The sequence below is a fragment of the Herpailurus yagouaroundi genome, unplaced genomic scaffold (genome assembly GCF_014898765.1).
Source record: "Herpailurus yagouaroundi ecotype Mexico unplaced genomic scaffold, PumYag 200, whole genome shotgun sequence".
Classification (NCBI taxonomy): domain Eukaryota; kingdom Metazoa; phylum Chordata; class Mammalia; order Carnivora; family Felidae; genus Herpailurus; species Herpailurus yagouaroundi.
In genome coordinates this window covers 2069561-2097369 of record NW_024412431.1, presented here as the reverse complement: position 1 = coordinate 2097369, position 27809 = coordinate 2069561, and the positions used below count along the sequence as shown (strand labels likewise).

General features: G+C 39.8%; 1 protein-coding gene across 1 annotated transcript in view; it reads left to right on the top strand.

Moving 5' to 3' along the window:
* Positions 1-11698, top strand: part of LOC121013928 (zinc finger protein 699-like) — a 12058-nt gene extending 360 nt beyond the window's left edge. The window contains 6 exon segments of the mRNA XM_040449800.1: positions 3640-3725; positions 4608-4734; positions 8506-8604; positions 9000-9183; positions 9530-10972; positions 10974-11698. Coding sequence (XP_040305734.1) covers positions 3681-3725; positions 4608-4734; positions 8506-8604; positions 9000-9183; positions 9530-10972; positions 10974-11097 — 2022 coding nt within the window. The 5' untranslated portion in view covers positions 3640-3680 and the 3' untranslated portion in view covers positions 11098-11698.
* The last annotated feature ends 16111 nt before the right edge of the window (positions 11699-27809 follow it).

Here is a 27809-nt window from a genome sequence, read left to right as displayed (position 1 = left end):
TTTCTTTCTTTCTTTCTTTCTTTCTTTCTTTCTTTCTTTCTTTCTTTTTAATGTTTATTTGTTTGAGAGAGAAAGCACGAACAGGTGAGGGGCAGAGAGAGAGAGAGAGAGAGAGAGAGACAGAATATCCCAAGCAGACTCTTTGCTCTCAACGTAGGGGCCGGATCTGGATCTCCCCATCCGTGAGATCATGACCTCAGCGGAAATCTAGAGCCAGTGGCTTAACCGACTGAGCCACCCAGGCGACCCTTCCTTTTATTTCTTTAGGGTATTTGCTAGGACTTCCACTACGGGAGACAGACAGTACTAGAATAGTGTATAATTTGCATCCTTGCCTTGTTCCTGATCCCAGAGTTATTCTATCATTTCAGCAGTTAAATAGGATGTTTGCTGTAGATGTTTGTAGATAATAATTATTTTTTCCAACTAAAGCTTTTCTCTAATTTTGGTGGGTTAAATTATCACCAATGGATATTAATAGAGATCAGTGACTATTTTGTATCTAAGAGGAATAGTCATGGTTTTCTGTTAATGTGATGATTATATTAATTGAAGATTCAGTTTTTAACCACTAGTCATTTCTTGACGGCACTAATATTTTTATATTACCTTGCATTCATATGTATGAATGAGATCTTGCCTATTTTATTTTGAGTTGTACTTTTCTGGTCTTGGAAACATTCAGGAAAATCGTATTTTCCACCCCTGCAATGGAATTAGGAACCCTTTACTTATTTGGTGAACTTGCCTGTGAAACAATTTGTAATTTATATTTCCTTTGTGGGCATGTTTTAAACTACTGTTTTGTTTAATTAAGGGCTGGTTGTAACCAAGTTTTGTATTTATTTTAGAATGTTGCCAGAAAGGGGCGCCTGGGTGGCTCAGTCGGTTAGGTGACCAACCTCGGCTCAGGTCATGATCTCCCAGTTGGTGAGTTCGAGCCCCGCGTCGCGGGCTCTGTGCTGACAGCTTGGAGCCTGGAGCCTACTTCAGATTCTGTGTCTCCCCATCTCTGTACCCCTCCCCTGCTCATGCTCTGTATCTCTGTCTCTCATTAATAAATAAACATTAAAAAAAAAAAAAAAGAATGTCGCCAGAAAGTTATACTTCTTTTATAAATTCATTCATGTCTGTACATTTTCATATGTTTCCTTTTTTTTTTTTTTTAATTTTTTTTTTCAACGTTTATTTATTTTTGGGACAGAGAGAGACAGAGCATGAACGGGGGAGGGGCAGAGAGAGAGGGAGACACAGAATTGGAACCAGGCTCCAGGCTCTGAGCCATCAGCCCAGAGCCTGACGCGGGGCTCGAACTCACGGACCGCGAGATCGTGACCTGGCTGAAGTCGGACGCTTAACCGACTGCGCCACCCAGGCGCCCCCATATATGTTTCCTTAATATTTTGGTTATATTCTCCCTGCAACATCTGTGGTTGTGACCCATTCATAATTCTATTAAAATTGCTAAAGGTATGTTGATTTCATTAGTTTTCAAAGGGCACATTTTTAGTTTTTATTCTTTTTGTTAAAAAAAATTTTTTTAGCATTTATTTATTTTTGAGAGACAGAGAGTGAGTGGGGGAGGGGCAGAGAGAGAGGGAGACACAGAATCTGAAGCAGGCTCCGGGCTCCGAGTTGTCAGCACAGAGTCTGACATGGGGCTTGAGATCATGACCTGAGCTGAAGTTGGACACTTAACTGACTGAGCCACCCAGACGCCCCTCTTTTTATTCATTTTAAAAAATATCATTAATTTTGTCTTATTTTCATTTTTCTGAACGTTTGTGCTGTTCTTTTTACAACCTTTAATCGTTAGCCCACCATTACTGATTTTTTTTCGTCTGGAGTTGATGATATTTATAAATATATAAGTCATACCAGCTGTGGATTTCCAGTGTTCTCTGAAACACTTCTTTTTTTTTTTTTTTTAAATGTTTATTTATTTAGAGAGAGCGAGCATGAGCGAGAGGGGCAGAAAGGGAGAAAGAGAATCCTAAGCCTGCTCCACGCTTAGCGTCGAGCCCGCATGTGAGGCTTGATCTCACAACTGTGAGATCATGACCTGAGCCAAAATTAAGAGTTGCAAGCTTAACCCACTGAGCCACCCAGGTGCACCTGAAACACTTCTTTTAATTGTCTACTTCTTCCTGCCACAAAAGTAGTCCTGACTCACTAAAGATAAATATGTGTGTGCCTCTCTATCCCTATACTGTGCTGGCTACATTATTATGTATCACGTACCACTACCTGATACGTTTCTCTGTTTATTCCCCTCCTTTAAAAGATTATAACATCCCTGTGCTTCAGGATTTTTCTGTTCTGTTTAGTGCTATATCCCCTGTGACTGTATGTAGTGGGATCAGGGTAAATATTACCTAAGTAAATATGAAATAAAGAAGCAAGAGGTAAGGGCCTTAAGGGAAGTGTCCTTGCTCAAGACAGGAGGCTTAGTCAAGAGAAGGAGCTCACGAAGATAAAACATTTCAGTAGAATACTTCGTTTGTGTACTCTCCAGAGTGCACAGCAGGGTTGCAGGCCAGACTCTGGTAATGTTAGTAATAACAGCCTCATTAACAACTAAATTGTAAGGTCTGTGTTCAGAAATACGCCCATTGGGATTTTAGGCTCTGAAGGAAAATAGGCCTGCATTCACACGCCTGTATATGTAGTATATACGCCCTTTCTGACTGAGTAGCATTGAGTATGTGGTTAATCGATGCTAAGATTTCTCAACTCTAAACTAGTTGTAATATCTGGTTTGCAGAGCTTCTCTGAGAGGAAAGCTCTTGGCAAAGTCATTCTCACATCATGGTTGCTCAAATGGCACATTAGTAATGTAGTAAAGGATGTTGCAGTTTTTACTAGATTTAAAACATACTGCTGGATCCACTGCAAGGACAAAACGGTTGCGTTTTTGTTATTTTAAGTTTGCGTAACAGCTGCAGAGAACGCCGTCGGAGATGACATATTTTGCTAACTTGAGGTGTTCTTGCCCTGCTGCTGCGGTCCTCTGTACAGGTAAATTTAGCAAGAGAGTCAAGCATGGCAGTCTTCACTGCCTCCGACACGTGGAATTGAGTCGGTTGATGCTCCTTCTCAAAAACCAAGTTTCAGAGACCCTGCAGCCCCTGGAGGGAGGATTCGGTGGTCAGAGGCTGGGAAGCAATGCCTGTTAGCCTGCCAGGAGTGCAGAAGAAATGTCGGGAGTGGAGCCCCCAGAAGTTGGATATATAAGTGCTGTTTTGGATTTGACACAGTGTGTATTTTTATGGTTGAAGGCATCGTGTCATAGGTTTTGCTTTTCATTATCATGGGAAAATTGACAGCTAAACTTTTAAAAATTTCAGTTAACTTACAAAATGGGACGTTTAACCTTTTTTTTTTTTTTTTTTTTTTTTTTAATGATCAACACGGACCACAGCAATGGTTTCTAGCTCTAAAGAGTTTCTAGCTCTAGAGGAGATCAGATTACTTCACCTTCTTAGCAGATCAGTGTGTGTTTGGTTGGGTGTCTTGGGGCTGTGTGCGTGTGTGTTTGTTTTGAGGGGCGTGGTCCCTCATAATGGACCTGCCGTAGCATCTCGCCTCGTGAGTTGTGGGGAGATCTGGATTCTCATGTCTTCTTTCTCTTGCTTTCAGCTCTAACTTCTCAGTACTCTGGCTTTCTTCATGAAGGGAACATGAAAGAAGAAAGAGCTGCTGAGTTGCAGAAAAATATGACACAGGTAAGTTGGGGCTAATAATTCGCCAAAAGAATTTTCCATTCCGCCAGGTCATTGACCTCCTAATTGTGTGGAGCAGTGGTCAGCAGTCTGCTTGTCTGTTGGGCCACATAGTAAGTATTTTAGGCTCTGAAGGCTATAGAGTCTCTATTGCAATTGAACTGCCAATTTAGCCTAAAGCAGCCCCAGACGGTACTTAAACAAATGTTTTATTGTGGTCCAGTAAAACTTTATTTACACAAGCAAATAGTAGGCTGGATTTAGCCCATGTGCTATAGTTTGCTGACCCCTGGCCTAGAGGACAAGAAAATATGGCTAGCTGTGGGCCTGACATGAAAGTTGTATTTCTGCAGTCCCCTGGGTCTCAGGTTAGTGAAAAAAAGAAGGGCTCTCTGTTCCTCGGTGTGTTTTTATGCATTTAAACCTCATTCCGATAGGACCCAGTGTTTCATGTTGTGCTCAGTGCTATGGTGGGAAAGAAGGAAGCTGGTGAAATTGTTTCTGTAACAAGTAACTGCTGGTGTCAATGTGGAATTTATTTCATTTCTAGAGCATTTCTCTCATTTCAGCCATATGCTCTGGACTGTTCTGGATTATTATAAGACTGGAATTGGTCACCATCAAACTGTGGAAGAGATAAATTTAACATTTTAGACGTGTAGTTAAATGCGTGAGACAGGATTGGATCAGTTAGGAAGAGAGTTACGGGGAGAGCACAAGATCTGATGGCTGCATTCTGGGGTAGATGTCAGGAGACCATAGTATCTTCAGAACTTACTATGAGTTAGTTAGTTCTCAGTTCCCCAGTATTATAAACCTCATCAGTTCTGCATTTATGGGGAGAGTTGGTACCTTCCTGAAGAGAATATGTGTGGTGTGTTTTAGGACTCAGTGGTCTTTGAGGATGTGGCTGTGGACTTTACCCAGGAGGAGTGGGCTTTGCTGGATCTTGCTCAGAGGAACCTCTACCGAGATGTGATGCTGGAAAACTTCCAGAACCTGGCCTCATTAGGTAAGAGTGGCAACATTCCTTCATTTAGTTGTTGAGAAAACAATTTTACTAATTGACCTTGTTCTAGGATATGGACTGAGGAATTAGAATATAGTGGTAAATACGACAGACACTCACTGACCCCAAGGAACTTGCTGTGTCTAGTGGTTTCTTCATGAAAATAAACATCTGTGTAGTGAACTGTCTTTTTCTTGTGGTTAAAAGTGTTGATGCTTATTACGTGTTGAAAGTGTGGGCATAGACTTCGGGCATCCCTTTGGGTCTTGGGGAGGTTTGTGGTTTCGGTCCTTAGGATAATTTTATTGATGTCAGTGTTCTTTACTCAGAGACTACCAGGAACATACCTGTAAACAAGTGGGGTTTATTACTCAGTGACCTGGGGAGCTGTGGTATGTCTCAGAAAGGTGTTAAAAAGTACATATTATAGGGTTTGTGCTTTGGTTGAGTGATTTGGGGATGGGCCTGTGGAAGCTGGCTGTATTAGTTTCCTAGGCCTTTCATAACAAAGTACCACAAACTGTGGCTAAAAACAGCAGAGACCTATTTCATATTTCTGGAGACTGGAAATATAAGGCCAGACTCCTTTTGAAGGCTCTATGGGAAAATTTCTCCTGTCTCTTCCCAGCTTCTGGTGGTTGCCAGCAATCCTGGGTGTTTCTTGGTACACAGCATATCATTCTTTTTTTTTTTTTTTTTTTTTTTAAGATTTTCTTTTTAAATAATCTCTCCACCCAATGTGGGGCTCAGACCCACAACCCCACGATCAAAAGTTGCATGCTCCACCAACTGAGCCAGCCAGGTGCCCCATGCAGCTCTCTCATTCTAATCTTTGCCTTTTTTTAAAAGAAAATGTTTATTAATTTTTAAGAGAGAGACAGAGCAGGAGCTGGGGAGGTGCAGAGGGAAAGAGGGAAATAGGGTCCAAAGCAGGCTTTGTGCTGACAGCAGAGAGCCCGATGTGGGGCTCGAACTCATGAACTGTGAGATCATGACCTGAGCCAAAGTTGGACATTCAATCGACTGAGCAACCCAGGCGCCCCTCTAATCTTTGCCTTTATCTTCACATGGCCTTTTTCCCTTTTTATGTTAATCCTTATAAGGACACTAGTCAATGGATTGAAGACCCACTTCAATCCAGTGTAACTTCATCTTTACTTGATTATATCTACAAAGACCCTATTTCCAAAGTAACATTCTGAGGTTTCAAGTGAACATGACTTTTTTTTTTTATTTTTAGACAGAACGCACGCTAGTGGGGGAGAGGAAGGGGGGGAGAGGGAGAGGGAGAGAAAATCTTAAGTAGGCTCCATGCTCAGTGAGGAGCCTGACGAGGGGCCTGATCCCATGACCCTGGCTGGGATCATGACCTGAGCTGAAATCAAGAGTCACTTAACCGACTGAGCCACCCAGGTGTCCCTGACATTTTGTTTTAAGACACTTGTTTTTAGAGCAGTTGTAGATTCACAGCAGAATTGAGCAGTAGATGCAGAGATTTCTCATATATGCCCTGCCCCTGTACAGATACAGTGTGTCTTCTGCTATCAACATCTACCAGAGTGGTACATTTGTTACAACTGACAAACCTGAATTGACACATCATCATCACCCTGCATCCATAGTTTACATTAGGATTCACTCTTGGTGTCATACATTATGTGGTTTGGACAAATACGTAATGGTATATATATCAATCATTATAGTATCATACAGAGTGGTTTAACTGCCTTAAAATTCTCTTTGCTTTGTCAGTTCATCTCTTCTTCCCCTCTAACCTGTGGCAGCCACTGATCTTTTTACTGTCTTCATAGTTTTGGCTTTTCCAGAATGTCACGTAGTTGGAATCATATGGACCAAATCGTATCGGTTTTCCCATGGCTTCTTTCACTTAGTAATATGCATTTATGATTCTTCCATGTCTTTTTGTGGCTTGATAGTTCATTTCTTTTTGGTTCCGAATGATATTTCATTGTCTGGATGTACCACAGTTTTAGTTATCCATTCACCCACTGAATGACATCTTTTAAAAAAAAAATTTTTTTTTTTTAACGTTTGTTCATCTTTGAGAAACAGAGAGAGACAGAGCATGAGTGGGGAAGGGGCAGAGAGAGGGAGACACAGAATTGGAAGTAGGCTCCAGGCTCCAAGCTGTCAGCACAGAGCCCGACGCGGGGCTCGAACTCATGAACTGCGAGATCATAACCTGAGCCGAAGTTGGATGCTCAACCGACTGAGCAACCCAGGAGCCCCATGAAGGACATCTTAATTGTTTCGATGCTTGGGCAGTTTTGAATAAAGCTGCGGTAAACCTGTGTGTGCAGGTTTTTGTGTGGACATGTTTTCATCTCCTTTGGGTAAATTCCAAGAAGTGTGATTGCCCTATCATACTATCTTCCAAAGTGGGTGTCCCTATTTGCATTCCCTCCAGCAACAAATGAGAGTTCCTTGCCAGCGTTTGTTGGTGTCAGTGTTCTGGATATTAGCTGTTCTCGTAAGCGTGTGGTAGTATCTCATTGTTTCAATTTGTGTTTTCCTGATGACATTTTGAACTATATTTTCATATGTTTATTTGTCATCTGTATCTCTTCTTTGGTGAGGTGTCTGTTGAGGTTTTTGGCCCGCTTTTTACTCAGGTTGTTTGTTTTCTTATTGTTGAATTTTAAGAGTTCTTTGCTAATGGGGGTGCCTGGCTGGCTTAGTCAGTAGAGCATGTGGCTCTTGATCTCGGGGTTGTGAGTTTGAGTCCCACATGGGTGTAGAGATTACTTAAATAAATAAACTTTAAAAAAATTATTTATTTTGGATAACAGTCCTTTATCAGATGTGTCTTTTCTAGATGTTTTTCTCCCAGTCTGTGGCTTATCTTTTCATTCTCTTGCCAGTATCTTTTGCAGAGCAATACTTTTTTAATTTTAATGTAGTCCAGCTTGTGAATTTCTCTTATGGGTCATGCCTTTGGTGTTGTATCTAAGAAGTCATCTCCAGACCCTAGGTCATCTAGATTTTCTCCTATGTTTTCTTCCAGGTATTTCATAGTTTTGCACTTTACATTTAGGTCTTTGATCCATGTGATCCCTTTTTGAGTTGATTTTTGTGAAAAGTGTAAAAGTCTGTGTCTAGGTTAATTTTTTTCCATGTTGGGGTCTAGTTGTTTCAGTCTTTGTTGAAAAGACTATCTTCTCTATTACCTTTGCTCCTTTGTCAAAGATCAGCTGACTGTGTTTATGTAGGTCTATTTCTGGGCTCTCTGTTCTGTTTCATTGATCTGTTTGGACATAAATTTTCAAGGGACACTGTTCAGTCCACAGGTGGTCACTTTAGATTGGATGCTGACAAAAAGAGGTAGAAATTTTATTACGGAGTAGTGTGTGTGTATTGCGGGGGGGGGGGTCACCCTTAGATTAAATTACATAGTGGCCTTGTTTTGCTTAATTTTATCATGGTCTCAGCATAACCTTGTTTAAGATTGGTATTCTGTGAGATTTTTATATTCAACAGGAGAACAAAGGGTCCTGAGTATCAGACCAGCTTCTAATATTGAAGTTTAGATATGATTGTCACATTGGTTCTAGAAATCAGAAGCTGTGTCATTGTCTCTGTCACTGTCAACCCCCCCTACCGTGCCCCCACTTGAAAAACTTTTTTGACGTCTTGTTGAAATTAAATTTACCTTGCCCATAATTAAAGTATCAGAAGAGCAAAATTTTGACTGTCATGGAAATGTTCATGGTTCGTCATTGTTTTCCATCATGATAAGCCTTTCTGCATTACTAGGGTATCCACTCCACACGCCGTATCTGATCTCCCAGTGGAAACAAGAGGAGGACCTGGAAACAGTGGAAAGAGGACCTATCCAGGGGGAGCACCAGGAAGGCAAGAATCCTTGGGAGAAAATATCCTGGTTGGGGGGATATTACGTTTGGAAAAATCTAATAAAAGCAGAGCAAAATTTTGTTTTGTTTGAGGGGTCTGATCTTCCAGATTCCTTGTTTTGATTTTTTATCAGTATTCTCACAGTATCCTTGTTCTCGGAAAGATCTGTATTTCCTCTTGTAAGTTAGTATTTGGTCATGTGCACTTTATCCGGTTCCTTTGTGTTTTGTTCTCCTAATAATTCCCTATTTGTGTCACTATCAGTCCTAGTCTTCATAGAATTATTTCTTAGTTGCATACCATTTTGACCATTGTGCATATTATTACCAAAGTCCTGAAACAGCCACACTTCCAGAAGTCCTTTGCTTATAGGTGCCTTTACTTTTTTGTTTCAGGTTTTGAGACTCAACTTAAAACTAGAGAATCAGTTACTCCACAAGATACTTATGGACAAAAAATATCCAATGAACAGAAAATAGTTAGATTCAAAAGGAATGATTCTTCGTCATCCATTTTACACAAAAATGGGGAATACCGGGGTATTTATTATCAGAACAAAAACCGTGAGAGACATTTGAGGTAAGTAAGAAAAAGTAGTGTGAGGAGAGGATCTTAAAATGTCATAAAACTTAAAAAAAACATGTATATAGAACTTGGTCAAAAATTGTGAATTCATAAAGAATTTTTCCAAGATTTTTTTTTTTGAAAATTACATTGAGTTCTTCACTATTTGACACATAGTTCAGTTGTAAGCAATTATCAGAAAAATTATATAAGTCAAAACAACTCATTGATAATATTGGCTATGGTAGAGCCCTCTGGGAGAACTTTGAACTTGTAATTTGATGGGGCAGAAAATGTACATAATTCCTGAAAATGGTAAAAATTTATTTACCACTAATAATGTGCTTTTTATTTTTAAAAGAAGCCCCGTGGTGGAGAACATCAATGAATACAGTGAAGAAAATCGGCGTAGACAAACCTTCAGCCAAATCTCACATCTGAATATACTGAAGAGAACTACTGAAGTAAAGTCCTATGAATGCCGCGAGTGTAAAACGGCCTTCACAGATCATTTATCCCTTAAAAATCACATCAGGTCTCACGCTGGAAGCAAACCCTATCAGTGTAAAGAATGTGGGAAAGCTTTTCATTTTCTTGCTTGTTTTAAGAAGCATGTGAAAACTCCCACTGAAGGGAAACCCTATGAATGTAAGGAGTGTATGAAAGTCTTCGCTTGTTCTTCATTCTTTAGGGCACATATGAAGATTCACACTGGAAAGACGAACTATGAATGTAAAGAATGTGGAAAGACCTTTAGCTGTTCTTCATCCCTCACGGAACACAAAAGGATTCATAGTGGAGATAAGCCTTATGAATGTCGGGAATGTGGGAAGGCCTTTAGTTGTTCCTCCTCACTCTCCAAACACAAGAGGATTCATAGTGGAGATAAGCCATATGAATGTAAGGAATGTGGGAAGGCCTTTAGTTCTTCCTCTCACCTTATAATACACATAAGAATTCATACTGGAGAGAAGCCTTACGAATGTAAAGAGTGTGGGAAGGCCTTCAGTGAGTCCTCAAAACTCACTGTCCACGTCAGAACACACACAGGAGACAAACCATATAAATGTAAGGAATGTGGGAAAGCCTACAATTGTCCCTCCTCCTTAAGTATCCACATGAGAAAACACACTGGAGAGAAACCCTATGAATGTCTGGAATGTGGAAAAGCCTTCTATCTTCCCACTTCCCTGAATACACACGTGAAAAATCAAAGTAGAGAGAAACCCTATGAATGTAAGGAATGTGGAAAAGCCTTCAGTTGTCCCTCATCCTTCAGAGCACACGTGAGAGATCACACTGGAAAGATACAATATGAATGTAAGGAATGTGGGAAGGCCTTTAGCCGTTCTTCATCCCTCACGGAACATTTAAGAACTCACAGTGGAGAGAAGCCTTATGAATGTAAGGAATGTGGGAAAGCCTTTATTAGTTCCTCCCACCTTACAGTACATATAAGAACTCACACTGGAGAGAAACCTTATGAATGTAAGAAATGTGGAAAAGCCTTCATTTATCCCTCAGCCCTTAGGATCCACATGAGAACACACACTGGGGAGAAGCCCTATGAATGTAAGGAATGTGGGAAAGCCTTTCGCCATTCTTCATACCTTACTGTCCATGCAAGAATGCACACTGGAGAGAAGCCCTTTGAATGTCTGGAGTGTGGGAAAGCCTTCAGTTGTCCCTCATCCTTTCGAAGACATGTAAGAAGCCACACTGGAGAGAAACCCTATGAATGTAAGGAATGTGGGAAAGCCTTTGTGTGCCCTGCCTACTTTCGAAGACATGTGAAAACTCACAGCAGAGAAAATACATAAATGTCAGAAATATGGGAGTGTCTTCAAGGCATTTTCACATCCTCCGTCTAACGTTGCGGAGATACCCTATGAATGTAAGAAAGCAGGAAGTTGTTGCTTACCTGTTTGAAGACGCGAGAACTCACAGCTGAGAGAAACCTGTGTATGTAAACCTTGTGGTAATACCTTCAGTGAACATCACTTAACTGTGGATAAGGAAACTTAACTAGAAGCGCAGATCAGTGACTCACCTTGAAAGTGGACTGCTGGCTCATTGATTTTCACTTTCTGTTTTCTGGTGTGAATATTTAAAGTGATAAGTTTTCCTCTAATACTTCTTCAGCTCTAACCATGCTTAAATTGTGAGGTACTTTTATTTGGGCTGAGATGTAAATGTTCTTCATAACAAAATCTTTTGGACCCATAAGGGGATTTGAGGTGTTTTTCATAGGCAGGCAGGAGTGTTTTTTTTTTTTTTTTTTAATTAGTTTCTAATTAATGCTCATTGTTCTCCAAGTATATGATCATTATGGTATCAACACTTTGGTATTTGTGATTTCTTTTGTAATTTTTTTCTTGTAATTGGTAGTTTCATTTTGATCCAGCATGGTAGATACTGGAAATTGCCTACTCGGTATTTTTTTCTTTTCTCTTTTTTCTTTTTTCATACTTATTTATTTTGGGGAGAGCGCAAGTAGGGGAGGGGCACAGAGAAGAATAGAGTATCTGAAGCGGGCTTTGTGCTGACCGGCTGACAGCAGTGAGCCCGATGTGGGGCTTGAACCCACAACCCTTGAGATGATGATCTGAGCTGAAGTCAGATGTTTAACGGACTGAGCCACTCAGGTGCTCCTTTTCTTTTTCTTTCTCTTTCTTTTTTTTTTTTTTAACTAAGAACTTCTAGTTTTTGATGTTATCAGTTTTTACTATTAAAAGCTTTTCCTGTCTCATACGCAATTTCAGCAGAAATAAGTGCGAAGTTCTCCAAAGAAGAGTCGCCTCTGATACCTTGTTTTTGTATGTTGTTCTTTGTCCTTACTCAAGGCTGGGAGTTGGACCCAGTGTTTTGAGTTTAAAAAGAGACCATGTGGGGCGCCTGGGTGGCTCAGTCGGTTAAGCGTCCGACTTCAGCTCAGGTCACGATCTCGCGGTCCCTGAGTTCGAGCCCCGCGTCAGGCTCTGGGCTGATGGCTCGGAGCCTGGAGCCTGCTTCCGATTCTGTGTCTCCCTCTCTCTCTGCCCCTCCCCCGTTCATGCTCTGTCTCTCTCTGTCCCCAAAATAAATAAACATTAAAAAAATTTTAAAAATAAAAAAAATAAGAGACCTTGTGAGAAGAAAGCTAGAAGTAAAGTTGGTTGAGCTGATGTGTTGGACATGGTTGGGACTTCATTTCTCAAAATCATTTCCTTCATCCAGTTCCAGGTTAGAGTTGTTGAAAGTAGTTTGCATGAAATGGGAAGGCAGAAGAAGCCATTATTCTTCATTTAGTGGAGCCATCCAATGAAGACAGATGCATAGGGGCCAGGTGGGCTTCAGTTTCCGGCTCATTTTCCTGATTACTGGACCCACCAATCAATTCTAGCTTGAAACAGAACATTATATGTTTTCACTTCAGTAACCTCAGAGACAGCAGCTCTGTAGACCTCTCCATAAGTTCCTCCATCATGGTCATACACAGCTTCTTAGATTTTCTGGCAAGTTCCAGCACTGTCATTTTATACTATAGTCCCTCTGGCACATCAACTGAATATGTAGAATTGGCACCATTTTGGAGCAGGATTGTTCTCTGTGGTCCAATCCATCACATCACTTTGCTCAAGGGGAAAGACAGCTATGTAAATCCCCTGGGACCTCAAGTGAGAAGAGCTGTGGACAGCAGGGAAGATTAGTTATAATTGTAAGCATCAGACAGGGTGTCATCCTATTTTACTGGAGGAACATGTATATTTGACACCTTCAAACATTTTTCTGCTTTTTTGAGAAAGGAGTTCTTTAGTTTATGCTTCTTCAGGTACATTTAGCTATACTTTTCCCTTCCGTTACATTTCCACTTTATTTCTGAAAGTATACCTATGGCACTTTCCCTTTATCATTTTCTGCTCTTTTAGTAAAGCATATATATACCAATATGCATGAAGTGTGCTACTCCTAAGTGTATAACTTGATGAAATTTTTCTTACGTACACACCCTGATAATCAGAACATTCCCAGGATTCCGGAAAGTTTATTTATCTGCCTTGTCAATAATTGTTCCACAAAGGAAACCACAATTTTGACTTTTCATTCAATTTATTAGGTTTGCTTATTCTTGATTTTCTTGATCTTTATCTAAGTGCTTAAATACAATATGTACAATTACGTGTTTGGTTTCTTAGCGTGGTGTCTGGTTTACGTTTTAATTGCTCCTTTCACAGACTTAACACTCATTTCTCTTGATATACGTTTTGTATGTAGGAATGAGATCACTGGGTAGACTTTATCTTTAGTTTCGATAGTTACTGCAGTTTTTCAAAAAGGTAGATTACACCTATCATCCTAAAAGCAATGTGTGGGAATTGCGATTATTCCATTTAGCTGGCCAAACTTTCTAATTTCAGCCATCCAGCAGAGGATATGGTAACATCCTGCTTTGGTTTTAGTTTGCAGTTACCTGATATGTAAGGATGAGAAGTACGTTTTACGTGCTTGTTGGATGCCTTTTATGAGGGCATCCTGTTGAAGCATTTCACCCATGCTTGTTTCCTTTTTTATTTGAAGGGTTTCTAGGTATTTATCCTTGATTGTATGTATGTGTATCTCTGTATCTAAGTACATATACATACATATATAAAACCTTTATATATGTGTGTGTATATATGTTACGTATATTATATATACGTATATTACAAATAACATTTACCAGTCTCTGGCTTCTTTTCACTCTTCTCATTTTTGTAAGCTATAGAGAGTTTATTATCTTGACGAATTCTGTCTGTGTGTCTTGGCTGTGCATTTTTGGGTTAGCTATTCTTCCTGGCAGGCTATTTCTCTCTGCTGTAGGTCCCAGAAGATCCAGGCTCTTTTCTTTCCATGTTGAAGTCTCAGGGAGAAAAGAATCGATGGCCTTTTTGAATAACCCCAATATGTTGATTATAGTAGAATCTGACTGGCTCACTTGCTAATTGTTATCGAGTCACAGTGCAGTGTCCCGATTTGTTTAAGGCAGGCTCCCATGCTCATCCAGAAACCAGAGTCGAGTCTGCACTGAGTCAGAGTCCTGACAATTGTCATGTATACAGAGAGGGGAGGAGGCAGCAGTGGTCAAGTGCGGATATGGGAATAGAGGTAATCTTGTCTGCTAGCATGTTGTGCTTACTGTGGTCTTAGCAATAGTGGGGAACTGAAGTCTGGTAACTCAACAAGGGCTAAGTAATTGTAGAAATCCTTTCATAAAGGTTAGATGCCATCTGTTAACATATCTTTAGATTGCTAAAGATGGCTTCTCAATCTCTATGTTGCTTTGTAGTATGTAGGGAAATCTGGGAGTGAGACACAATTTTTTTATTCTTCATTTGTTTCTATATTTTTAGAATTTCCTTATCAATTTTCACAAATACGCTGAGAGTATGCTTGGAATTGGCATTGACTTGATGCAATAACCTGAATGAAATTGACATCTTTATGATACTGAGTCTTCCAATTGAATATAATATAATCATCCATTTACCAAGGTTGTCTGTAATTTCTCTTAACAGTATTTCATGGTTTAATTGTAGAGGTCTTGAATATTTTTAATTTATTTCTAGGTATGTGGTATGTTTTGCTTTGTAAATATTTTTATTTATTTCCTTTTTGATTTTTCAGCTAGCGTGAATTACAATTTCTTTTTGTACTTTGATCTTTTTATCCAATGACATTCATAAATTAAATTATTATTTGAAATATTATGCAAATAGTTTGTGGATTATTTTGGATTTTCTGTGTATACTATCCTGTCAGTTACGAAAGAAAGTCTTACTTGATTCTCCCCCTCCCTTTTCTTTTTTTAAGTAGGCTCCACGCCCAGTGTGGAGCCCAACGCAGGGATTCAACTCATGACCTTGAGATCAAGAGTTGGATGCTTAACTGACGGAGCCATCCAGGCACCCCAAAACGTCTTAACTTGGTTTCTAAACTTTGTGGGTTTTTTTCTTTTCACCTCATTGCTTTATAATGATGAATAGAAATGATGAATATGAGCATCTTTGTCCTGTTCCTGATCTTAGGGGGAAATGTGCCATATTTCAGAAGTATAATAATAACTATAGTTTTCATAGATTAATTTTATTAATTTATTATTATTTTTTAAATTTATATTTGGGGCGCCTGGGTGGCGCAGTCGGTTAAGCGTCCGACTTCAGCCAGGTCACGATCTCACGGTCCGTGAGTTCGAGCCCCGCGTCAGGCTCTGGGCTGATGGCTCGGAGCCTGGAGCCTGTTTCCGATTCTGTGTCTCCCTCTCTCTCTGTCCCTCCCCCGTTCATGCTCTGTCTCTCTCTGTCCCCAAAAAAATAAATAAACGTTGAAAAAAAAATTTAAAATTTACATTCATTAGTTACCAGATAAGGCAACAATGATTTCAGTAGATTCCTTAATGCCCCTTACCCATTTAGCCCATACCCCCTCCCACAACCCCTCCAATAACCCTCAGTTTGTTCTCCATATTTAAGAGTCTCTTATGTTTTGTCCCCCTCTCTGTTTCTATATGATTTTTGCTTCCCTTCTCATGTCCATCTGTTTTGTATCATAAAGTTCTCATATGAGTGAAGTCATATGATACTTGTTTTTCTCTAATTTTGCTTACCATAATACCTTCTAGTTTCATCCACATAGTTGCGAATGGCAAGATTTCATTCTTTTTGATTGCTGAGTAATACTCCATTGTCTATATATATACCACATCTTCATCCATTCATCTGTCGATGGACATTTGGGCTCTTTTCATACTTTGGTTATTGTTGATAGTGCTGCTATAAACATTGGGGTGCATGTGTCCCTTCAAAACAGCATATCTGTGTCCCTTGGATGAATACCTATTAGTGCAGTGGCTGGGTCAAAGGGTAGTTCTATTTTTAATTTTTTGAGGAAATTCCATACTGTTTTCCAGATTGGCTGCACCAGTTTGCATTCCCACCAGCAGTGCAAGAGAGATCATCTTTCTCTGCATCTCGCCAACAACTCTTGTTGCCTGAGTTGTTAATGTTAGCCATTCTGACAGGTGTGAGGTGGTATCTCATTGTGATTTTGATTTCTATTTTCCTGATGATGAGTCATGTTGACCATTTTTTCATGTGTCAGTTGGCCATGGATGACAAGGCCAAGGATGTCTTCTTTGGAGAAGTGTCTATTCATGTCTTTTGCCCATTTATTCACTGGATTAGTTGTTTTTTGGGTGTTGAGTTTGAGAAGTTCTTAATAGATTTTGGATACTAACCCTTTATCTGATATGTCATTTGCAAATATCTTCTCCCATTCCGTCGGTTGCCTTTTAGTTTTGCTGATGTTTCCTTCACTGTGCAGAAGCTTTTTATTTTGATGAGGTCCCAGTAGTTCATTTTTGCTTTTGTTTCCTTTGCATCTGGAGACGTGTTGAGTAAGAAGTTGCTGCAGCCAAGGTCAAAGAGGTTTTTGCCTGCTTTCTCTTTGAGATTTTGATGGCTTCCTGTCTTATGTTTAGGTCTTTCATCCATTTTGAGTTTATTTTTGTGTATGGTGTAAGAAAGTGGTCCAAGTTCATTTTTCTGCATGTTGCTGTCCAGTTTTCCCAGCGCCACTTGCTGAAGGGACTGTCTTTATTCCATTGGATATTCTTTCCTGCTACATCAAAGATTAGTTGGCCATACGTTTGTGGGTCCATTTCTGGGTTTTCTGTTCTGTTCCATTGAGTGTTTTTGTGCCAGTTCCATAGTTTCTTGATGATTACAGCTTTGCAATACAGCTTGAAGTCCGGGATTGTGATGCCTTCTGCTTCGGGTTTTTGTTTTTGTTTTTTTTTTTTTTTTCAAGATTGCTGTGGCTATTCAGGGTCTTTGCTGGTTCCACACACATTTTAGGATTGTTTGTTCTAGCTCTGTGAAGAATGCTGGTGTTATTTTGATAGGTATTGCATTAAATATGCATATTGCTTTGGGTGGTATTGACATTTTAACAATATTTGTTCTTCCTATCCAGGAGCATGGAATATTTTTCCATTTTTTGTGTCTTCTTCAATTTCTGTCATAACCTTTCTATGGTTTTCAGTGTATAGATTTTTTACCTCTTTGGTTAGATTTATTCCTACATATTTTATGGTTTTTGGTGCAATGGTAAATGGGATCGATTCCTTGCTTTCTCTTTCTGTTGCTTCATTATTGGTGTATAGGAATGCAAGCGATTTCTGTACATTGATTTTATATCCTGAGACTGTACTGAATTCATGGATCAGTTCTAGCAGTTTTTTTTGTGGAATCTTTTGGGTTTCCATATAAAGTATCACGTCATCTGCGAAGAGTGAAAGTTTGACCTCCTTCTGGCTGATTTGGATGCCTTTTATTTTTTTGTGTTGTCTGATTGCTGAGGCTAAGACTTCCAATACTATGTTGAATAACAGTGGTGAGAATGGACATCCTTGTCTTGTTCCTGACCTTAGGGGGAAAGCTCTCAGTTTTTCCCCATTGAGGATGATATTAGCACTTGTTCTCTCATATATGGCTTTTATGATCTTGAGATATGATCCTTCTATCCCTACTTTCTTGAGGGTTTTTATCAAGTAATAATGCTGTATTTGGTCAAATGCTTTCTCTGCATCTATTGAGAGGATCATGTGATTCTTGTCCTTTGTTTTATTGATATGATGAATCACGTTGATTGTTTTGTGGATATTGAACCAGTCCTGCAACCCAGATATAAATCCCACTTGGTTGTGGTAAATCATTTTTTTAATGTAGGATCCGGTTGGTTAATATCTTGTTGAGAAATTTTGAATCTATGTTCATCAGGGAAATTGGTCTATAGTTCTTTTTTTAGTGGAATCTTTGTCTGGTTTTGGAATCAAGGTAATGCTGGCTTCATAGAATGAGTTTGGAAGTTTTCCTTCCATGTCTATTTCTTGGTACAGCTTCAAGAGAAGTGTTAACTCTTGCTTGAATGTTTGGTAGAATTCCTCTGGAAAGCCATCTGGCCCTGGACTCTTGTTTTTTGGAAGATTTTTGATTACTAATTTGATTTCTTTACTATTTATGGGTCAATTCAAATTTTCTATTTCTTCTTGTTTCAGTTTTGGTAGTTTATAGGTTTCTAGGAATTTGTCCATTTCTTCTAGATTGCCCATTTTATTGGCGTATAGTTGCTCATAATATTCTATTATTGTTTATTATTATTATCTGTAGTGTTGGTTGTGATCTCTCCTCTTTCATTCTTGATTTTATTTATTTGGGTCCTTTCCCTTTTTTTTTTTTTTTGCTCAAACTTGCTAGGGGGTTATCAATTTTTTAAATTCTTTCAAAGAACCAGCTTCTGGTTTCGTTGATCTGTTGTACTGTTTTTTTTTGTTTTGTTTTTTTGTTTTGTTTTTTGTTTTAGTTTCAATAGCATTGATTTCTGCTCTAATCTTTATTATTTCCTGTCATCTGCTGGTTTGGGGTTTTATTTGCTGTTCTTTTTCCAGCTCTTTAGGGTGTAAGGTTAGGTCGTATATTGAGACCTTTCTTCTTTCTTTAGGAAGGCCTGGATTGCTAAATACTTCCCTCTTATGACTGCCTTTGTTGCATCCCAGAGGTTTTAGGCTGTGGTGTTATCATTTTTATTGGCTTCCATGTACTTTTTAATTTCCTCTTTAATTTCTTGTTTAGCCCATTCATTCTTTACTAGGATGTTCTTTAGTCTACAAGTGTTTGTTTTTCCAAATTTTTTCTTGTGGCTGATTTTGAGTTTCATAGCTTTGTGGTCTGAAGATATGCACAGTGTGATCTCGATCCTTTTGTACTTGTTGAGGGCTTGTTTGTGTCCCAGTATGCGATCTATTCTGGAGAACGTTCCATGTACACTGCAGAAGAATGTATATTCCCTTGCTTTAGGATGAAATGTTCTGAATATATCTGTTAAGTCCATCTGGTCCAGTGTGTCATTCAAAGCCATTGTTTCCTGTTGATTTTCTGTTTAGATATCTGTCCATTGCTGTAAGTGAGGTGTTGAATTTCCCTACTATTATGGTATTATCATCAATGAGTTTGTTTATGTTTGTGATTGATTTATATATTTGGGCGCTTCACATTTAGAGCATAAATATTTACAATTGTTAGGTCTTCTTAGTGGATAGTCCCCTTAATTATGATATAATACCCTTCTTCATCTCTTGTTAAAGTCCTTATTTTATTTTATTTATTTATTTTTTCAACGTTTATTTATTTTTGGGACAGAGAGAGACAGAGCATGAACGGGGGAGGGTCAGAGAGAGAGGGAGACACAGAATCGGAAACAGGCTCCAGGCTCTGAGCCATCAGCCCAGAGCCTGATGCGGGGCTCGAACTCACGGACCGCGAGATCGTGACCTGGCTGAAGTTGGACGCTCAACCGACTGCGCCACCCAGGCGCCCCATAAAGTCCTTATTTTAAAGTCCAGATTGTCTGATATAAGTATGGCTACTCCAGCTTTCTTTTGGTGACATTAGCATGATAGATGGTTCTTCATCCCCTTTCAATCTGAAGGTGTCTTTAGGTCTAAAATGGGTGTCTTGTAAACAGCATATAGATGGATCTTGTTTTCTTATCCATTCTGTTACCCTGTGTGTTTTGATTGGAGCATTTAGTCCATTGATGTTTAGAGTGAGTACTAAAGATAGAGTTTATTACCATTATGTTTCTTGTAGAGTTGGAGTTTCTGGTGTTCTCTGGTCCTTTTTAGTCTTTTTTGCTTTTTTGGTCTTTTTTTCCCCCATCGTTTCTCCCCTCTTTCCGTCTTCTCTCCCCCTTAAAATTTCTTGCAGTGCTGGTTTAGTGGTCACAAACCCCTTTAATTTTTGTTTGGGAAATTTTTAATCTCTTCTATTTTGAATGACTGCATTGCTGGATGAAGAATTCTTGGCTGCATATTTTTCCGATTCAGCACATTGAATATATCCTGCTTCTCCTTTCTGGCCTGCCAGTTTTCTGTGGATAGGTCTGCTGCAAACCTGAACTGTCTTCCCTTGTAGCTTAGGGACTGTTTTTCCCTTGCTGCTTTCATGATTCTTTCCTTGCCTGAGTATTTTGTTTGACTATCATATACCTAGCTGATGGTCAGTTTTTGTTGAATCTAATGGGACTCTTCTGTGCTTTCTGGAATTTGATGTCTGTCTTTCCCTGGGTTAGGAAAGTTTTCTGCATGATTTTCTCACATAACCCTCTACCCCTTTTACTGTCTCTTCATCTTCTGGGACCCCTGTGATTCTGATGTTATTCCTTTTTTTCAACGTTTTTTATTTATTTTTGGGACAGAGAGAGACAGAGCATGAACGGGGGAGGGGCAGAGAGAGAGGGAGACACAGAATGGGAAACAGGCTCCAGGCTCTGAGCCATCAGCCCAGAGCCCGACGCGGGGCTCGAACTCACGGACCACGAGATCGTGACCTGGCTGAAGTCGGACGCTTAACCAACTGCACCACCCAGGCGCCCCTGATGTTATTCCTTTTTAATGAGTCACTGATTTCTGTCATTCTTTAATTGTGTTCTTTCGCCTTGTCTTTTTTTTTTTTTTTCTTCATTATTCTCCATAAGTTTGTTTTCTGTATGGCTGATTTGCTGCTCTGACTCCTCTATCCTTGCCACCATGGCATCCATTGGAAAGTGCAGCTCAGTTACAACATTTTTTATTTCATCCTGGCTAGCTTTTACTTCTTTTATCTCTGCAGAGAGGCATTCTAATCTGTTTTCGGCCCCAGCTAGTATTCTTACTATTATGATTCTAAGTTCTGGTTTGGACATCTTGGTTTGTACCTGTGTTGGTTAAGTCCCTGGGTCTTGTTTCTTCCTGCTCTTTCTTTTGGGGGTAAATTCCTTTACTTCGTCATTTAGAATGGTGAAAAGAAGTTAATAAGATAAAAATTTAAAAACACACACACACAAGTCAAATAAATGTTGCTAGATTCTAGATGTGTTTTGGTCTGGTTGTTGAAAGGAGCTTGATAGATTAGAGAAAAAGGGGATGGGGGAGGGAAAACCTGAAAATTTGAAAAAAATGAATTCAATAAAATAGGATAAAGTGAAATGATGGAAGTAAAATAGATTTTGAAAAATTTACAAAAATGTAAAAAATATAGTAGAAAAAGTTAAAAATATTTTTTAATAAAAATTGAAAATAAAAATTTTCTGTTTCTGTATTAAAGAAAAAGAAATGAAAAAGAAGAAAAAAATTGAATAGGTGGACCAGCAAACAGATAGAAATACAATTTAAATTACATCATTTTCCCCTAACATCAAACTATGAAGCAATTTACAGTATGTAAACTAAGCGGGCAGAGAGACTTGTGGTGTTTCTGAAGAGCGAGGTTGGCCAGGTTGGGCGGGGTTTAGTGTAAAGGCTCTGTTCTCCACTAGGTGGCGCTGCTTAATTTACTAGGGTCGATTGTTGTGGCGCCTGTAGGTGTGTATGCACATGCGCGAGCAGGGTGAAAATGGCGTCATCCAGCTAGTCAGACTAGTATCAGAACTCTGTTCTCCCCGACCAGCAATCGTGTACCTGCCCTTTGTCTCTGGCTTCCGTCCACTCCCTGCTTTTACACTGTCCGTGAGCAAGCCATCAGGTTGCCAGGTGGCACCTCCCTACTGAGTTTTATCCCAGACGCGGCTGTGTTTCCTGACCCCTTACTTAGGAAGGAATGCGGCTCCCCCTCCCCCCAACTCAGACCTTCAGGGGGAGGGTCTCACCGAACAATGGCGGGTGCTAGCAGCACCCAGGAACATTCGAGGGACTGTGCTGCCGCCGATGCTCAAGAGACTGTGGCTGGGTGCCCACCCGCCCCAGAAAAAGTTCCCGTTTCAGGGATTATGGGAAATCGCAGCACGCGTCTGGCACCAGGCTTCCCCCTTAACGACCTTGTTCCAGCACCAGCAAATGTTCTCTGGTCTGCTGGCACCTTTGCCTTGTGGGGGCCACACAGCCTCTACCAGCTGTCCTCCCAGCAGGGGAACCGCCTCTCCCCGTGTGGCCCGAAGCCCCCCGCCGGACTCCACTCTGCTCCTGGGGACTCGCCCTTCCCACCAGAACACCCCCAGGTATGGAACTGGAGAATTTCAGACTCTGCGCTCCCTGTTTGTAGAGTTTTAGTGGAATTTAAACCCTCTCCTTTCTCCTTTCTCCCTTTTCAGTTCAGCCCCTGCGGCTGTTTCCACTTTTCCACTTTCTCTCCAGCTGCTTTGGGGGGAGGGGTGCTTTTCCCGTACTCTCCCCACATCTGTGTCCTCTCTGCATAAGCAAAAACAGCTCCCTGCTTTCTGTGGCTTCTCTCTCCCCCAGTCACCTCTCCGTGCCACATACCTGCTGAGTTCTGTGGTTCAGATTGTGTGGATTGTTGTGTTAATCCTCAAATCAGTTTTCTAGGTGTGCAGGATGGTTCAGTGTTGATCTGGCTGCATTTCATGGACGTGAGATGCAAAAAAAGCTTCCATGCTGTTCTGCCATCTTGGCTCCTCCTCTGACCATAAGAGCATCTGACTCTTGGTCTCAGGGTCATGAGTTCAAGCCCCACGTTGGGTGTAGAGATTACTTAAACAAAAATGTTAGAAAAAAAATAGAGAATGTCTTTCAAAAAATAATAATGAAGGCGATTTCATTTTATCCCCAATTTGTCGAGTATTTTTTTATTGTTGTGAGTGAATATTGATATTTATCCAGTGCCTTTTCTGCATGAATCATGGTCTTTTTTTTTTTTAATTTTTTTTTCAACGTTTATTTATTTTTGGGACAGAGAGAGACAGAGCATGAACGGGGGAGGGGCAGAGAGAGAGGGAGACACAGAATCGGAAACAGGCTCCAGGCTCTGAGCCATCAGCCCAGAGCCCGACGCGGGGCTCGAACTCACGGACCGCGAGATCGTGACCTGGCTGAAGTCGGACGCTTAACCGACTGCGCCACCCAGGCGCCCCTGCATGAATCATGGTCTTAACAACAACAACAAAAATCCTTCAGTTTATTAATATGGTGAATTAACTACATTCCTTGATTTTCAAATGGTAAAATAACATGTGTATCTGGAATAAGCCACACTTGGACATGGTATATATTAGCCAATTAGCCTTTTCACTTTGCTAGAATTAGTTTTGTCTGGTAATTAGAGGCTTATCTTGTAGTTTCTTTTAATATACTTGTCTGTGTTTTATATCAGATTTATATTGCCTCTTAAAAGGAGCTAGAAACTGTTCTGAAACACTTTGTGTAAAATTGGACCTGTTAGGCCTTTTATGTTTGGAATAATTCACCAGTGAATCTTTTGGGTTTTCTTCACAAAAATTTTTTTAAGATAGTTTCACTGATGAATTACACCAAATTGTTTATATATGACAAAAGATTATTCAGGTTTTTTATTTGTTTTTGTGTTAGTTTTGCTAAATTGTATCTGTCCATTCCATAACTTTTCAAACATGTTGACATAAATTTGTTGATAATAGCCTTTAATTCCTTTTTAATGTCTGAAAGCTGTAATTCTATCCCCTTTTCATTTCTGATGGTGGTAATATGTGTGTTTTCTTCCTTTTTCTTCATTCTGTTAGGGATTTAGATATTTTTTCAAAGAAACTTTAGATTTATTAATTTTTTCAAAGAAAGGAGAACTTTACTCTTCTTTCTGATTCTTTAATTTCTGGTTTTGTTCCCTTCTATTATATTTGGGTTTAATTTAATTCTAGTTTTTTTGAGATAGATACTTGTATCAGGGCCTGTCTTCTGCTATGCCCAGTCTACTTATAAGCCTATCCAGTCAGAACTTTCTACCATTAACATTATCAGTAGCAATATGTTTGAGATATGTGCAGAAAAATACTGTTTATGTGTCTGTTATCCTAAGGTCCTGGGTCTTCCTTGGTGGAATGGAAAGAAAACTGGACTGGGGAATGCAGACACCTAATTCCTAGTATTCAATTTTCGACCCTACCTCTATGACTTTTAAAAAGCCACTTAAGCTTTCTCATCCTGAGTTTGGGGTATGTGTGTATAAATTCTTTTTTACTGAAATAATTATAGATTCAAAGTAAAAAAAAAAAAAATGTATGGGGAAATCCCATGTATCCCTCACTCAGTTTTCCCCAGTAGAAATCCAAGAGCTTATTCAGATTTCACCAATATGAATGGAGTGTGTGTGTGTGTGTGTGTGTGTGTGTGTGTGTGTGTGTCTTTGCAGTTTGAGCACTTGTGTAGATGAATGGACCTACTACCACAGTCAAGATACAGAACTGTTTCATCAGCACAAAAGAACTCCTTTACTACTTTGTATTCAGACCCAAACCTCTACATCACTAGCCTCAACAAGTACAATATGTTCTCCATCTGTGTAATGTTGTTTTTTCAAGAATATTATATAAATGAAATCATACAGTATGTAACCTTCTGGAGATAGACTTTTTTTCACTCAGCATAATCCCCTTGAGATCCATCCAAGTTGTGTGAAGCTGTGTCCTTTTTTATTGCTAACAGTGTGTTTGCTTTTCATCAAATTAAGTTCTCCTCTTCCTAGTTTACAGAGATTTTTTTTTTTTTTTAATCATGAATATAGGTTTTGGATTTTGTCAGATGCCTTTTCTGCATCAACTGATATCCTAGCCTAGTCGATACAGTAGATCACACTGATTTTCATTTTTATTATTTTTTTTAACGTTTATTTATTTTTGAGACAGAGAGAGACAGAGCATGAACGGGGGAGGGTCAGAGAGAGGGAGACACAGAATCTGAAACAGGCTCCAGGCTCTGAGCTGTCAGCACAGAGCCTGACGCGGGGCTCGAACTCACTGGCCGCGAGATCATGACCTGAGCTGAAGTCGGCTGCTCAACCGACTGAGCCACCCAGGCGCCCCCACACTGATTTTCAAATAATGGACCAGTCTTGCACATCTGGACTACATCTCCAGTCATGGTGATTGGTGGATTCAGTTTACTAATAGTTGCTTTTCTGTTACTTTCTCAATTATGAAATCTATTTTAAGGCTAATATATTAAATCTGTAAGGTGTTAAAAATAGGCAAGGAACAAGAAACAAGTTTTTGTGTTTAGTCTAAGGCAGATATATTATCAACATTGGCCATAAACCAAAGCCATTCAGCAACATAAGAGATACAGATAGAAAGTACTGGTCGAGTCGCTTGGATGGGGCAGGGATCACATCCATTCTGTTGGATCAGAAACACTTCCTTCACTGCCCCCACGTTCTTAGACTCTGGAAGAGTTTAAAGGACTAAGATTTGTTTCAGAGATGACTTGAAGAGAAGGGGCTGCCCTGGTTTTATGAAAAGAGAAGAGGTAAAAGGAAGTATTTAACCTTTAATGAGCTTTTATTCTGTGTCATTCACTGTTTTAACTTCCATGTATTAACTTATCACAAAGATTTTATGAGTTGGGTACTTATTATCAACATAATATACATGGTGAAATAGAGTTACAAATGAGCTCATTAATTGCCTGGAATTACATGGTATGTGGTGGAACTATGTCTGAATCCAGAACCCGTGATTTTTTTTTTCCAATATATGAAATTTATTGTCAAATTGGTTTCCATACAACACCCAGTGCTCATCCCAAAAGGTGCCCTCCTCAATACCTATCACCCACCCTCCCCTCCCTCCCACCCCCCATCAACCCTCAGTTTGTTCTCAGTTTTTAACAGTCTCTTATGCTTTGGCTCTCTCCCACTCTAACCTCTTTTTTTTTTTTTTTTTCCTTCCCCTCCTCCATGGGTTTCTGTTAAGTTTCTCAGGATCCACATAAGAGTGAAAACATGGTATCTGTCTTTCTCTGTATGGCTTATTTCACTTAGCATCACACTCTCCAGTTCCATCCACGTTGCTACAAAGGGCCATATTTCATTCTTTCTCATTGCCATGTAGTACTCCATTGTGTATATAAACCACAATTTCTTTATCCATTCATCAGTTGATGGACATTTAGGCTCTTTCCATAATTTGGCTATTGTTGAGAGTGCTGCTATAAATATTGGGGTCCAAGTGCCCCTATGCATCAGTACTCCTGTATCCCTTGGGTAAATTCCTAGCAGTGCTATTGCTGGGTCATAGGGTAGGTCTATTTTTAATTTTCTGAGGAACCGCCACACTGCTTTCCAGAGTGGCTGCACCAATTTGCATTCCCACCAACAGTGCAAGAGGGTTCCCATTTCTCCACATCCTCTCCAGCATCTAGTCTCCTGATTTGTTCATTTTGGCCACTCTGCCTCAGAACCCATGATTTTTAATACTAAACTATACTGCCTCCAGAGACCAAAGAATTTTGAAGAGTCTAGACAGCTATTGGGGTCAGATGGGGCTGAGAGCAACATTCTAGTGTAAACCTCACTTGACATCTTTTAGGCAAGCACCAAGTATCTTCTCAGCCATCCATATCACATGAGCTCCCTATGTTATGGAAGGAGTGTGGTTATAAGGGAAGGAGAGAATCCAATTCATAAAATGTGAAAGACTAACCTTGCTTTATCTTTGAAAACATGTGGCACATTGTTAGCATTATATAAATATTGACAGCTTGATTTAACTAAAAGTTTTATTGAGTAATAACATCAGATGCTACTTGAAACACCTTATAGCTGTAATGTGTTTACTGTTCACGGTGATGAGTAATTTCAGATAAAATAATTCTACTCAAACAACTAGAAACACTCAGAATAAACAAGAGTGCTAGATAATGGAAATAAACAGTTTAAATTTAAAAAAATGTTCAAATATAGAGATGTTTTCAGGTTCTAGCATGGGAAATGTTAACAATAAAGATGCCAATATTCCTGGTATCATTTCATCATCAATGTTCAATAAATCAAAATTGCAATGGAAATTTTAAGTGGAAAAAGTCTTTACAGGAAGAGCCTTCCTTGTGGGTATATGACTAGAGGAGGCCAGATGAACTTCCCCTGGGAAGAGGTGGGACTCAGAAGTAATTGAGCTGGACCAAGGACACATTTTCTCCTCTGGTTGTCCAGGATTGTGAAGTCCACAAGGAATGGAGTTCGTGAACCACTTCAGCTAATTATGAGCTCTGCATCCAGCTCTCAAGGCCACAATACCATAATCAGCCTGTGTCTCCAACCTTTCAGGTTGCTAGTCCCTGTCTAGTGGGCTTCATACCTGTATCTCCTCGCAGAGTAGTAATCTCCATCAGGAGGCCTGGCTGGAGTCTGTCTGTCTGCCAGTCCTGGGGACAAACCCTCTGCCATTACCACTCACCAGGCAGGAGAGGGGCAGCACACTGTCCCTCCTTGGTCATGCACCAGCAAAGTCACAGCATAGCCAGTGAGTGTCATGACAGATAGTGGATGGAGGAGGCACTGGGGGAGCATAGTTTCCTTATTGTCAGGACAAGCAGGACATTTGGGTTAGACAGATGTTAGGGTACCAACATGCAAAGTTTCCACTCCAAGCAATATGAGTTTTACTCTCATTCAGTGTTCTGCCTTCCTCCCACACTGGTTCTAGCTCCCATAGGCATTACTCCCACATGGCATGATCAGGTCTTTCTAAACTGTCCCTTGAGTACTCCAAAATCACAAAGTGATGATGATGATGAAGACAGTAAATATGATATTAATTTTCATTGGTTTCCTAAGCGGCAGGCTGTGAGCTAAGTGTTTTGTGTAGATTGTTTCATTTCATCTGTATAA